The following is a 14,336-nucleotide window of genomic DNA, read 5'->3' as shown; positions in this document are numbered from 1 at the left end:
CTCCTCTCTGCTGACTCATGTCTGTTCTCTGCGGACTCATGTCTCCTCTCTGCTGACTCATGTCTGCTCTCTGCTGACTCATGTCTTCGCTCTGCTGAGTCATGTCTGCTCTCTGCTGAGTCATGTCTGCTCTCTGCTGACTCATGTCTCCGCTCTGCTGAGTCATATCTGCTGACTCATGTCTCCTCTCTGCTGAGTCATGTCTGCTCTTTGCTGAGTCATGTCTGCTCTCTGCTGAGTCATGTCTGCTAAGTCATGTCTCCTCTCTGCTGAGTCATGTCTGCTCTCTGCTGACTCATGTCTCCTCTCTGCTGAGTCATGTCTGCTCTCTGCTGACTCGTGTCTCCTATTTGCTGAGTCATGTATGCTCTCTGCTGATTCATGTATCCTTTTTGCTGATTCATGTCTCCGCTCTGCTGACTCATGTCTGCTGAGTCATGTCTCCTCTCTGCTGAGTCATGTCTGCTAAGTCATGTCTCCTCTCTGCTGAGTCATGTCTGCTCTCTGCTGACTCATGCCTCCCCTCTGCTGAGTCATGTCTGCGCTCTGCTGACTCATGTCTCCGCTCTGCTGAGTCATGTCTGCTCTCTGCTGACTCATGTCTGCTGAGTCATGTCTCTTCTCTGCTGAGTCATGTCTGCTCTCTGCTGACTCATGTCTCCTCTCTGCTGAGTCAGGTCTGCTCTCTGCTGGCTCATGTCTCCTCTCTGCTGAGTCATGTTTGCTCTCTGCTGACTCATGTCTCCCCTCTGCTAAGTCATGTCTGCTCTCTGCTGACTCATGTCTCCTCTCTGCTGAGTCATGTCTGCTCTCTGCTGACTCATGTCTCCCCTCTGCTGAGTCATGTCTGCTGACTCATGTCTCCTATTTGCTGAGTCATGTGTGCCCTCTGCTGACTCATGTATCCTTTTTGCTGATTCATGTCTCCGCTCTGCTGAGTCATGTCTGCTGAGTCATTTGTCTTCTCTGCTGAGTCATGTCTGCTCTCTGCTGAGTCATGTCTCCTCTCTGCTGAGTCATGTCTGCTCTCTGCTGACTCATGTCTCCTCTCTGCTGAGTCATGTCTGCTCTTTGCTGAGTCATGTCTGCTCTGCTGACTCATGTCTCCTCTCTGCTGAGTCAGGTCTGCTCTCTGCTGACTCATGTCTCCTCTCTGCTGAGTCATGTTTGCTCTCTGCTGACTCATGTCTCCCCTCTGCTAAGTCATGTCTCCTCTCTGCTGAGTCATGTCTGCTCTCTGCTGACTCATGTCTCCCCTCTGCTGAGTCATGTCTGCTGACTCATGTCTCCTATTTGCTGAGTCATGTCTGCTCTCTGCTGAATCATGTCTCCTATTTGCTGAGTCATGTCTGCTCTCTGCTGAATCATGTCTCCTATTTGCTGAGTCATGTCTGCTCTCTGCTGAATCATGTATCCTATTTGCTGATTCATGTCTGCTCTCTGCTGAATCATGTATCCTATTTGCTGATTCATGTCTGCTCTCTGCTGAATCATGTCTCATATTTGCTGAGTCATGTCTGCTCTCTGCTGAATCATGTATCCTATTTGCTGATTCATGTAACCCCACAGTGCTTTCGGCTGCCCGTACTCAGACATTAATGTGAGGAAGGAGCTGCTGCTCCCTGATAGGCTTGGAGCACCTGTCAATCAGACACACAGGTAAACAACATACCAACGATTATACATCCTTCATATAATGGAGATATAGATATCTGTCTGTCTGTCTGTCTGTCTGTCTGTCTGTCTGTCTGTCTGTCTACCTGACTGTCTCTTTTAAAGTGTCCAGGTGAAGGCGGAGCTGCGAGACGAGACGCTGCTGCTGCCTCTGGGGAAGAGAAGAAAACACACAGAAAGGTAAGACGGACGGACGGACGGACGGACGGACGGACAGGTATGGACATGGACAGACAGACAGACCTGTATACAAACGGACAGACGGACAGAAGGACAGACGGACGGACGGACGGACGGACGGACGGACGGACGGACGGACGGACGGACGGACGGACGGACGACGGACGGACGACGGACAGACAGACAGACCTGTATACAGACGGACAGACGGACAGAAGGACAGACGGACCGACGGACCGACAGACAAACAGACCTGTATACAGACAGACAAAAAGGTATGGACACAGATAGACAGAAAGACAGACAGACCTGTATACAGACGGACGGATGGACGGACAGACGGACAGACAGGTATAGACACGGACAGACAGAAAGACAGACAGACCGGTATAGAGACAGACAAACAGACAGACAGACGGAAGGAAGGACGGCCAGACAGACAGGTATAGACACGGACAGACAGTAAGACAGACTGACAGACAGAAAGAAGGACAGACAGACAGACATGTATAGAGACAGATAGACAGACAGACAGACAGACAGACAGACAGACAGACAGACAGGCAGACGGCCAGACAGACAGGTATAGACACGGATGGACGGACAGACAGACGGACGGACAGACAGACAGACCTGTATACAGACAGACAGAAAGGTATAGACACGGATAGACAGAAAGACAGATAGACAGACCTGTATCCAGACAGACAGACAGACAGACAGACAGATAGATAGACGGAGAGACGGACAGACGGACGGATGGACGGACGGACGGACAGACAGACAGACCTGTATACAGACAGACAGACAGATAGATAGACGGAGAGACGGACAGACGGACGGATGGACGGACGGACGGACAGACAGACAGACCTGTATACAGACAGACAGACAGATAGATAGACGGACAGAAGGACAGACGGCCAGACAGACAGACAGGTATGGACACGGATAGACAGACAGAAAGACGGACGAACAGAAGGACAGACGGACAGACAGACAGGTATGGACACGGATAGACAGAAAGACAGACAGACAGACCTGTATACAGACAGACAGACAGACAGATAGATAGATAGACGGACCGACGGATGGATGGACGGACAGACAGACAGATGGACGGACGGACGGACAGACAGACAGACCTGTATACAGACGGACGGACGGACAGACAGACAGGTATGGACAGACAGACAGGTATGGACACGGACAGACAGACAGACAGACCTGTATACAGACGGACGGACGGACAGACAGACAGGTATGGACAGACAGACAGGTATGGACACGGACAGACAGACAGACCTGTATACAGACGGACAGAAGGACAGACAGACAGGCAGACAGACAGGTATGGACAGACAGACAGGTATGGACACGGACAGACAGACAGACCTGTATACAGACAGACAGACCTGTATACAGACGGACAGAGCCCGGCTGGGCACAACCCGAAAAAGCAACGTGGGCAACACCGCCGCTTCCCCATCCCGCGGGCCCACCACCTACGGGAAACAGCGATGGGGTCGGGTGCGCTGACAGAAGGGTGGCAGTGAAAGCAGAGGGTCTCGACGGACCAGACCCGGGCGGCAGAAGCTGGCTTTGATGACGTGGAACGTCACCTCTCTGGGGGGTAGGAGCCGGAGCTTGTGCGGGAGGTGGAGCGTTACCAGTTGGATCTGGTGGGGCTCACCTCTACGCACAGCGTCGGCTCTGGAACCCTACTTCTGGATAGGGGTTGGACTCTATTCTTCTCCGGAGTTGCCCAAGGTGTGAGGCGCCGAGCGGGTGTGGGGATACTCACGAGAGTATGTCATGTCATGGTTGACACGTCTCATCAACATTGCGTGGAAGTCGGAAACAGTCCCGAAGGAGTGGCAGACCGGGGTGGTGGTTCCTCTTTTTAAAAAGGGGGGTCAGAGGGCCAATTACAGAGGCATCACATTACTCAGCCTCCCCGGGAAAGTTTACTCTAAGGTGCTGGAAAGGAGGGTCCGGCCGATTGTCGAACCTCAGATTGAAGAGGAACAATGCGGTTTTCGTCCTGGTCCTGGAACGACGGACCAGCTTTTCACTTTCGCAAGGATCCTGGAGGGGGCCTGGGAGTACGCTCATCCGGTCTACATGTGCTTTGTAGATTTGGAGAAGGCGTATGACCGGGTTCCCAGGGAGATACTGTGGGAGGTGCTGCGGGAGTGTGGGGTGAGGGGGTCTCTACTCAGGGCCATCCAATCTCTGTACTCCCAAAGCGAGAGCTGTGTCCGGGTCCTCGGTAGCACATCGGAGCGATTTTCGGTGAGGGTTGGCCCCCGCCAGGGCTGCGCTTTGTCACCAATCCTGTTTGTGATATTCATGGACAGGATTTCGAGGCGTAGTCGTGGGGGAGGGGGTCTGCAGTTGGGTGGGCTAAGGATTGCACCACTGCTGTTTGCAGATGATGTGGTCCTAATGGCTTCATCGGTCTGTGACCTTCAGCACTCACAGGATCGGTTCGCAGCTGAGATGAGGATCAGCACCTCCAAATCTGAGGCCATGGTTCTCAGCAGGAAACCGATGGACTGTCCACTCCAGGTAGGGAATGAAGCCTTACCCCAGGTGAAGGAGTTCAAGTATCTCGGGGTCTTGTTCTCGAGTGAGGGAACAATGGAGCGTGAGATGGGCCGGAGAATCGGAGCAGCGGGAGCGGTACTGCAGTCGCTTTACCGCACCGTTGTGAGGAAAACAGAGCTGAGCCAGAAGGCAAAGCTCTCTGTCTACCGGGCCATCTTCGTTCCTACCCTCACCTATGGTCATGAAGGATGGGTCAGGACCGAAAGAACGAGGTCGCGGATACAAGCGGCCGAAATGGGATTTCTCCGCAGGGTGGCTGGCATCTCCCTTAGGGATAAGGTGAGAAGTTCAGTCATCCGGGAGGGACTCGGAGTAGAACCGCTGCTCCTTCATGTTGAAAGGAGCCAGTTGAGGTGGTTCGGGCACCTAGTGAGGATGCCACCTGGGCGCCTCCCTAGGGGGGTGTTCCAGGCACGTCCAGCTGGGAAGAGACCGAGGGGTAGACCTAGGACCAGGTGGAGGGGTTATATCTCTTCGCTGGCCTGAGTCGCCATGTGGCCATGTTTAGTCGTTGTCTGCATTGCTGCTTTGGACTGCTTGGTCTACTAAGTTGTTTGTGCCCCACCTGTTTTTTACATATAGAAACACCATTGCTTGTTTTTATTTATTTGTTTGCTTGTTTAATGTCGGACTTTCTTCCCGTCTGTCAGGACCGAAAGTCTGATCAGCTCAGGAACACGGGAAACTGTATTTACCGGTTTCTTTTCATTTCAAAATAAGAGTTACCAGACCACTGGGTCATATATGAGCATCTGTTCTGTGTTGCTATGGGACTTCCCTGCAAGTTAAAGATCAATGCTAAAGCTTCCCAGTGTGTTTAAATGTGACGCCAAGGGATCCTGACATCACGTCAACATAGGACGAGTTGGGAGTGAGAACGTGTTGGGTCAGCAGAGCTGTGACTCTCTTTGAGTTTCACACCTAATGGGCCATCGGAAAGTGCCACAGCTCTCCCACCCCCCTCTGATCTGCAGCAGTAGTTTTAACTGTAGCCTCGGGTTTGCATATTTATGCTGTTACACTTCCTGTTGCCTCTATGTCGCATTGGTGTTAATAAACGTCCGTGGAAATACAGAGTGTTTAATAAAAGTCAAAACCAATGAACAGGATTTAACTTGGTAATAATAATGACTTGTATTTATTCCGTTTTGGATGTGTATTTTTGACTAGGGTTCAGAGCACTGATCTATCTCTTCCTGCGCTCTCTGCTGCAGACAGCCGAGCTGTGCGCTGTCAGACCGGACCATTACCCGTTCTTGGACAGGGGAGAAACTAGTGCCCCTTGACACATAGACTGATCCTGTGTTTTATCCATGCGTGCTTGGCTTAGTGCTTTCGCGACTGCAACTGTTTTTTTCATTAAATGGAGGTGTTGTTCACTGAAGTATTTCAGCGGTCCAGTCCCTGAGTGGGATCCTTCACATGGCTCAACCAGTTCATCAGCATCACGATAGGGCCTCGTCATCAACAGTTCTCCACGAGTGAGAAACTGCTGAAAAGCCAACGTTCTACTTAAAAAGCTAAACGTAGAAAACTGCTGTAGTTGTGTAAAAACACCACAACAAGATTCAATAAATTGTCCTTATTTACATTATTTTACATTATTATTATGATGATTATTAATATTTAATATACAAAGACTATATATTATTGCCTTACAATTAAGATAATCGGATGAGATAAACTTTATTTAATCTCAAATCTGGATGTTTTATCATTAAAGGGTTAGGGTTCGAAATTCAAAAGAGTGGATAATAAACATTATATAGCTTGAATGTGTGTAATGGTATAAAAAGTGTAAAAGTAATGTGTTACATTTCCCTGTGAAAATAAGGGATATAAACTATGTGATTAAATGCTGCTCAGCAAACACAACTGCAGAGCTGCACACATTAAAGTGACAGTTCTGTTAGTCCAGGAAACAAACTGTGAACCAAGGCTCAACAAAGGCCAGAGTTCACCCAGTTATCTGTCTGTGTATTTGGGGAGGAGGCGCCCTCTCATGGTAAAACCCTGCTATCGAACAAATGGGTAAATCTGGCATCGCCCCTCTCAGGAAACGGGGAGGGCATTAGATTCCCAGCCGCTGGAATCCGGTCGGTGTCTGGTTGGAATCCGTTAAAGGAAGGGCGTTCTAGCAGGCTACATCTGTACAGACAGACAGACATCTTGTTTCACCTCTTCCCTTCCTCTGGTTCCGCCCACAGATGTTCCCAACCAACCAAGTTGCTCTGTGTGAAACAGGAGGAGGAGGAGCTTCCCATCAGAGCAGGAGGCCCAGGTATAGCAGACACGCATGCACGCACACACACACACACACACACACACACACACACACACACACACACACACACACACACACACACACACACACACACACACACACACACACACACACACACACACACTGTCTCTCACCATCTGTCCCTCTCACCTGTCTGTTTCTTAGGCTCCAGTCTGCAGGCCGTCCTCCACCAGTCTGTCTTCTTGTCGGCCCTGTCAGCTCAGCCCGGCAGAGACTTGTCTCTATGCTGGGAGCAACAACAGAAATTGCTGCCTGCCGTCAGCCGGGTCTCACCCTCCACCGTCCAGAGGTGGACCATCCAGCAGGTCAACTGTCTCACTCTCTGTACCTGGCTGTCTGACCTGTCTGTCTCTCTGTGCCTGTCTCTCTGACCTGTCTGTCTCCCTGCAGGTCTCAGAGTTTGTAGAGTCCCTCCCCGGGTGTGAGGATCAGGCCAATCAGTTCAGAGACGAGGTGAGCCAACCAATCAGCTGCTCAGTTTCACACCGTACATAAATGCTGTGATCTGATTGGTTTCTGCTGCTGTCTGTCCAGCAAATCGATGGGCGGGCCTTCCTGCTGCTCACCCAACAGGACCTCATCAGGATCATGTCAATCAAACTCGGTCCCGCCCTCAAGATCTACAACTCAATCCTGATGTTCAAACACGCTGAGGACCAATCACATGCCGGGGACCAATCACACACTGAATACCAATCACATGCAGGAGACCAATCACATGCCGGGGACCAATCACACACTGAATACCAATCACATGCAGGAGACCAATCACATGCAGGGGACCAATCACATGCCGGGGACCAATCAAACACTGAGGACCAATCACATGTAGGAGACCAATCACATGCCGGGGACCAATCAAACACTGAGGACCAATCACATGTAGGAGACCAATCACATGCCGGGGACCAATCAAACACTGAGGACCAATCACATGCCGGGGACCAATCACACACTGAAGACCAATCACATGTAGGAGACCAATCCCATGCCGGGGACCAATCACATGCCGGGGACCAATCAAACACTGAGGACCAATCACACGCTGAGGACCAATCACATGCCGAGGACCAATCACACGATGAGGACCAATCACATGCTGAGGACCAATCACACGCTGAGGACCGATCACACACTGAGGACCGATCACACACTGAGGACCAATCACACACTGAGGACCAATCACACAATGAGGACCGATCACACGATGAGGACCAATCACACGATGAGGACCAATCACATGCTGAGGACCAATCACATGCTGAGGACCAATCACACGCTGAGGACCGATCACACGCTGAGGACCGATCACACAATGCGGACCGATCACACGCTAAAGACCAATCACAATCGCAGGAGCCATTCACACATTGAAGACAGGAGCCTTTCACATGCTGAGAACCAATCAAATGGCAACGACAGGAACCAATCACACGTTGAAGACAGGAGCCAGTAACACGCTGAGGAAACTCTTGTTCTGTGGGAGGAGCCTCATTTGCTATCTAATCATCAATCAGATTAAATAATGATGTCACACCTGTAGTCTCAGGTCATGTTTTGTGATAAAAAGGAAACCCTGGACAGTACCTGAGCTCCAGTTCAGGCCCCGCCTCTTTGTGGGTGCGAGGCTTACACCAGTGAGACTGATGCAGTTAGACAGCTCGTGAGTGTCTATTAAATCTGGATAAAGTTTTTACACATTTCCGTCAAAAAAACTCAGATCTCAGGTGTGAACGAGACTCGAGACACTGATGAATAAGAACTCGTTAATAAGCAGACGCTGTAATAACAGTAATAACACCCTCAGGATATCTCACACACTGTGTGATGAACATCATCAAAGTCCCGTCTCCTGTGCTGTGATGGGTCTGATCGTGTTTTTAAGAGTTTATATTTATAGTTTTATTCTCTATATGCAGAGTCTGTATCTACTGCGTCTATATTTCAGTTGATATAAAATCATATATATATTTGTGTTTCTGCCCCATCTTTTCAGAGAGGACTCAAACTGCTGACTGATGTTTAGGACTCAAACTGCTGACTGATGTTTAGGACTCAAACTGCTGACTCATGTTTAGGACTCAAACTCCTGACTCATGTTTAAGACTCCAACTCCTGACTCATGTTCAAAACTCAAACTCCTGACTCATGTTTAGGACTCAAACTCCTGAATCATGTTTAAAACTCAAACTCCTGACTCATGTTTAAAACTCAAACTCCTGACTCATGTTTAGGACTCAAACTCCTGAATCATGTTTAAAACTCAAACTCCTGACTCATGTTTAAAACTCAAACTCCTGACTCATGTTTAGGACTCAAACTCCTGACTCATGTTTAAGACTCCAACTCCTGACTCATGTTTAAGACTCAAACTCCTGACTCATGTTTAAGACTCAAACTCCTGACTCATGTTTAAGACTCCAACTCCTGAATCATGTTTAAAACTCAAACTCCTGACTCATGTTTAAGACTCATACTGCTGACTCATGTTTAAGACTCCAACTCCTGAATCATGTTTAAAACTCAAACTCCTGACTCATGTTTAAGACTCATACTGCTGACTCATGTTTAAGACTCATACTGCTGACTCATGTTTAAGACTCAAACCCCTGACTCATGTTTAAGACTCCAACTCCTGAATCATGTTTAAAACTCAAACTCCTGACTCATGTTTAAGACTCATACTGCTGACTCATGTTTAAGACTCATACTGCTGACTCATGTTTAAGACTCAAACCCCTGACTCATGTTTAAGACTCAAACTCCTGACTCATGTTTAAGACTCATACTCCTGACTCATGTTTAAGACTCAAACTCCTGACTCATGTTTAAGACTCAAACTCCTGACTCATGTTTAAGACTCAAACCCCTGACTCATGTTTAAGACTCAAACTCCTGACTCATGTTTAAGACTCATACTCCTGACTCATGTTTAAGACTCAAACTCCTGACTCATGTTTAAGACTCATACTCCTGACTCATGTTTAAGACTCAAACTGCTGACTCATGTTTAAGACTCAAACTCCTGACTCATGTTTAAGACTCAAACTCCTGACTCATGTTTAAGACTCCAACTCCTGAATCATGTTTAAAACTCAAACTCCTGACTCATGTTTAAGACTCATACTGCTGACTCATGTTTAAGACTCATACTGCTGACTCATGTTTAAGACTCAAACCCCTGACTCATGTTTAAGACTCAAACTCCTGACTCATGTTTAAGACTCATACTGCTGACTCATGTTTAAGACTCAAACCCCTGACTCATGTTTAAGACTCAAACCCCTGACTCATGTTTAAGACTCAAACTCCTGACTCATGTTTAAGACTCATACTGCTGACTCATGTTTAAGACTCAAACCCCTGACTCATGTTTAAGACTCAAACCCCTGACTCATGTTTAAGACTCAAACTCCTGACTCATGTTTAAGACTCATACTGCTGACTCATGTTTAAGACTCATACTGCTGACTCATGTTTAAGACTCAAACTGCTGACTCATGTTTAAGACTCATACTGCTGACTCATGTTTAAGACTCAAACTCCTGACTCATGTTTAAGACTCAAACTGCTGACTCATGTTTAAGACTCATACTGCTGACTCATGTTTAAGACTCATACTGCTGACTCATGTTTAAAACTCAAACTCCTGAATCATGTTTAAGACTCAAACTGCTGAATCATGTTTAAGACTCAAACTGCTGACTCATGTTTAAGACTCAAACTCCTGACTCTTATGACTCATGTTTAAGACTCAAACTCCTGACTCATGTTTAAGTTAAGACTCAATCTCCTGACTCATGTTTAAGACTCAAACTCCTGGACTCATGTTTAAGACTCAGACTGCTGACTCATGTTTAAGACTCAAACTCCTGGACTCATGTTTAAGACTCAGACTGCTGACTCATGTTTAAGACTCAAACTCCTGACTCTTATGACTCATGTTTAAGACTCAAACTCCTGACTCTTATGACTCATGTTTAAGACTCATACTGCTGACTCATGTTTAAGACTCATACTGCTGACTCATGTTTAAAACTCAAACTCCTGAATCATGTTTAAGACTCAAACTGCTGAATCATGTTTAAGACTCAAACTGCTGACTCATGTTTAAGACTCAAACTCCTGACTCTTATGACTCATGTTTAAGACTCAAACTCCTGACTCATGTTTAAGTTAAGACTCAATCTCCTGACTCATGTTTAAGACTCAAACTCCTGGACTCATGTTTAAGACTCAGACTGCTGACTCATGTTTAAGACTCAAACTCCTGGACTCATGTTTAAGACTCATACTGCTGACTCATGTTTAAGACTCAAACTCCTGACTCTTATGACTCATGTTTAAGACTCAAACTCCTGACTCATGTTTAAGTTAAGACTCAATCTCCTGACTCATGTTTAAGACTCAAACTCCTGGACTCATGTTTAAGACTCAGACTGCTGACTCATGTTTAAGACTCAAACTCCTGGACTCATGTTTAAGACTCAGACTGCTGACTCATGTTTAAGACTCAAACTCCTGACTCATGTTTAAGACTCAAACTCCTGGACTCATGTTTAAGACTCAGACTGCTGACTCATGTTTAAGACTCAAACTCCTGACTCTTATGACTCATGTTTAAGATTCAAACTCCTGACTCATGTTTAAGTTAAGACTCAAACTCCTGACTCATGTTTAAGACTCAAACTCCTGACTCATGTTTAAGACTCAAACTCCTGACTCATGTTTAAGACTCATACTGCTGACTCATGTTTAAGACTCCAACTCCTGAATCATGTTTAAAACTCAAACTCCTGACTCATGTTTAAGACTCAAACTCCTGACTCATGTTTAAGACTCATACTGCTGACTCATGTTTAAGACTCCAACTCCTGAATCATGTTTAAAACTCAAACTCCTGACTCATGTTTAAGACTCAAACTCCTGACTCATGTTTAAGACTCATACTGCTGACTCATGTTTAAGACTCCAACTCCTGAATCATGTTTAAAACTCAAACTGCTGACTCATGTTTAAGACTCAAACTCCTGACTCATGTTTAGGACTCAAACTCCTGACTCATGTTTAAAACTCAAACTCCTGACTCATGTTTAAGACTCAAACTCCTGACTCATGTTTAAGACTCATACTGCTGACTCATGTTTAAGACTCCAACTCCTGAATCATGTTTAAAACTCAAACTCCTGACTCATGTTTAAGACTCCAACTCCTGACTCATGTTTAAGACTCAAACTCCTGACTCATGTTTAAGACTCAAACTGCTGACTCATGTTTAAGACTCAAACTCCTGACTCTTATGACTCATGTTTAAGACTCAAACTCCTGACTCATGTTTAAGTTAAGACTCAAACTCCTGACTCATGTTTAAGACTCAAACTCCTGACTCATGTTTAAGACTCAAACTCCTGACTCATGTTTAAGACTCATACTGCTGACTCATGTTTAAGACTCAAACTCCTGACTCATGTTTAAGACTCAAACTCCTGACTCATGTTTAAGACTCAAACTCCTGACTCATGTTTAAGACTCAAACTCCTGACTCATGTTTAAGACTCATACTGCTGACTCATGTTTAAGACTCAAACTCCTGACTCATGTTTAAGACTCAAACTGCTGACTCATGTTTAAGACTCAAACTCCTGACTCTTATGACTCATATTTAAGACTCAAACTCCTGACTCATGTTTAAGACTCAAACTCCTGACTCATGTTTAAGACTCAAACTCCTGAATCATGTTTAAAACTCAAACTCCTGACTCATGTTTAAGACTCAAACTCCTGACTCATGTTTAAGACTCAAACTGCTGACTCATGTTTAAGACTCAAACTCCTGACTCTTATGACTCATGTTTAAGACTCAAACTCCTGACTCATGTTTAAGACTCAAACTCCTGACTCATGTTTAAGACTCAAACTCCTGACTCATGTTTAAGACTCAAACTCCTGACTCATGTTTAAGACTCATACTGCTGACTCATGTTTAAGACTCAAACTCCTGACTCATGTTTAAGACTCAAACTCCTGACTCTTATGACTCATATTTAAGACTCAAACTCCTGACTCATGTTTAAGACTCAAACTCCTGACTCATGTTTAAGACTCAAACTCCTGACTCATGTTTAAGACTCAAACTCCTGACTCATGTTTAAGACTCATACTGCTGACTCATGTTTAAGACTCAAACTCCTGACTCATGTTTAAGACTCATACTGCTGACTCATGTTTAAGACTCAAACTGCTGACTCATGTTTAAGACTCAAACTCCTGACTCATGTTTAAGACTCATACTGCTGACTCATGTTTAAGACTCATACTGCTGACTCATGTTTAAGACTCAAACTGCTGACTCATGTTTAAGACTCAAACTGCTGACTCATGTTTAAGACTCAAACTGCTGACTCATGTTTAAGACTCATACTGCTGACTCATGTTTAAGACTCAAACTCCTGACTCATGTTTAAGACTCAAACTCCTGACTCATGTTTAAGACTCATACTGCTGACTCATGTTTAAGACTCATACTGCTGACTCATGTTTAAGACTCAAACTCCTGACTCATGTTTAAGACTCAAACTGCTGACTCATGTTTAAGACTCAAACTCCTGACTCATGTTTAAGACTCATACTGCTGACTCATGTTTAAGACTCAAACTCCTGACTCATGTTTAAGACTCAAACTCCTGACTCATGTTTAAGACTCAAACTCCTGACTCATGTTTAAGACTCAAACTCCTGACTCATGTTTAAGACTCAAACTCCTGACTCATGTTTAAGACTCATACTGCTGACTCATGTTTAAGACTCAAACTCCTGACTCATGTTTAAGACTCAAACTCCTGACTCATGTTTAAGACTCAAACTCCTGACTCATGTTTAAGACTCATACTGCTGACTCATGTTTAAGACTCATACTGCTGACTCATGTTTAAGACTCAAACTCCTGACTCATGTTTAAGACTCATACTGCTGACTCATGTTTAAGACTCATACTGCTGACTCATGTTTAAGACTCAAACTGCTGACTCATGTTTAAGACTCATACTGCTGACTCATGTTTAAGACTCAAACTCCTGACTCATGTTTAAGACTCAAACTCCTGACTCATGTTTAAGACTCATACTGCTGACTCATGTTTAAGACTCATACTGCTGACTCATGTTTAAGACTCATACTGCTGACTCATGTTGTCCTCATGCAGCTTCAGTGGTTGTGGGCTCTCAGATGTTTGCTCTGTCAACGTTTCAGCAGATTAATAAAGTTTTAAATATTATAAATAATTTGTGTATTCTCAGCGATATTTAATATTTGTGTGTGTGTGTGTGTGTGTGTGTGTGTGTGTGTGTGTGTGTGTGTGTGTGTGTGTGTGTGTGTGTGTGTGTGTGTGTGTGTGTGTGTGTGTGTGTGTGTGTGTGTGTGTGTGTGTGTGTGTGCATGTGAGAAGGAACCAGGAAAGTATTGTGTGCTGTAAAACAGGTCAACAGGTGTGACTGCACAGGTAAGTCCTCATATTAAACCTCCTTCATCCATCCAGTGAACCAACTGAGATTATACTACGGAGGCTCAG

The 14,336-nt window shown here is 45.8% G+C and overlaps 1 protein-coding gene across 4 annotated transcripts in view; it reads left to right on the top strand.

Annotated features, from left to right (window-relative positions):
• Window positions 1-14,049, top strand: part of LOC134883996 (lethal(3)malignant brain tumor-like protein 4) — an 18,052-nt gene extending 4,003 nt beyond the window's left edge. For all 4 annotated transcript variants that reach the window (XM_063912558.1, XM_063912559.1, XM_063912560.1 and 1 more), the window contains 6 exons: window positions 1,570-1,659; window positions 1,780-1,854; window positions 6,672-6,745; window positions 6,914-7,074; window positions 7,160-7,222; window positions 7,304-14,049. In XM_063912558.1, the coding sequence (XP_063768628.1) occupies window positions 1,570-1,659; window positions 1,780-1,854; window positions 6,672-6,745; window positions 6,914-7,074; window positions 7,160-7,222; window positions 7,304-8,143 (1,303 nt within the window). In that variant the 3' untranslated portion in view covers window positions 8,144-14,049. The remainder of the gene's footprint in view (window positions 1-1,569; window positions 1,660-1,779; window positions 1,855-6,671; window positions 6,746-6,913; window positions 7,075-7,159; window positions 7,223-7,303) is intronic.
• Window positions 14,050-14,336: the final 287 nt, after the last annotated feature.

Source organism: Eleginops maclovinus, chromosome 21 (assembly GCF_036324505.1).
Source record: "Eleginops maclovinus isolate JMC-PN-2008 ecotype Puerto Natales chromosome 21, JC_Emac_rtc_rv5, whole genome shotgun sequence".
NCBI lineage: Eukaryota > Metazoa > Chordata > Actinopteri > Perciformes > Eleginopidae > Eleginops > Eleginops maclovinus.
Note: the sequence above shows the minus strand (reverse complement) of the source record. Positions and strands in the feature narration are given on the sequence as shown.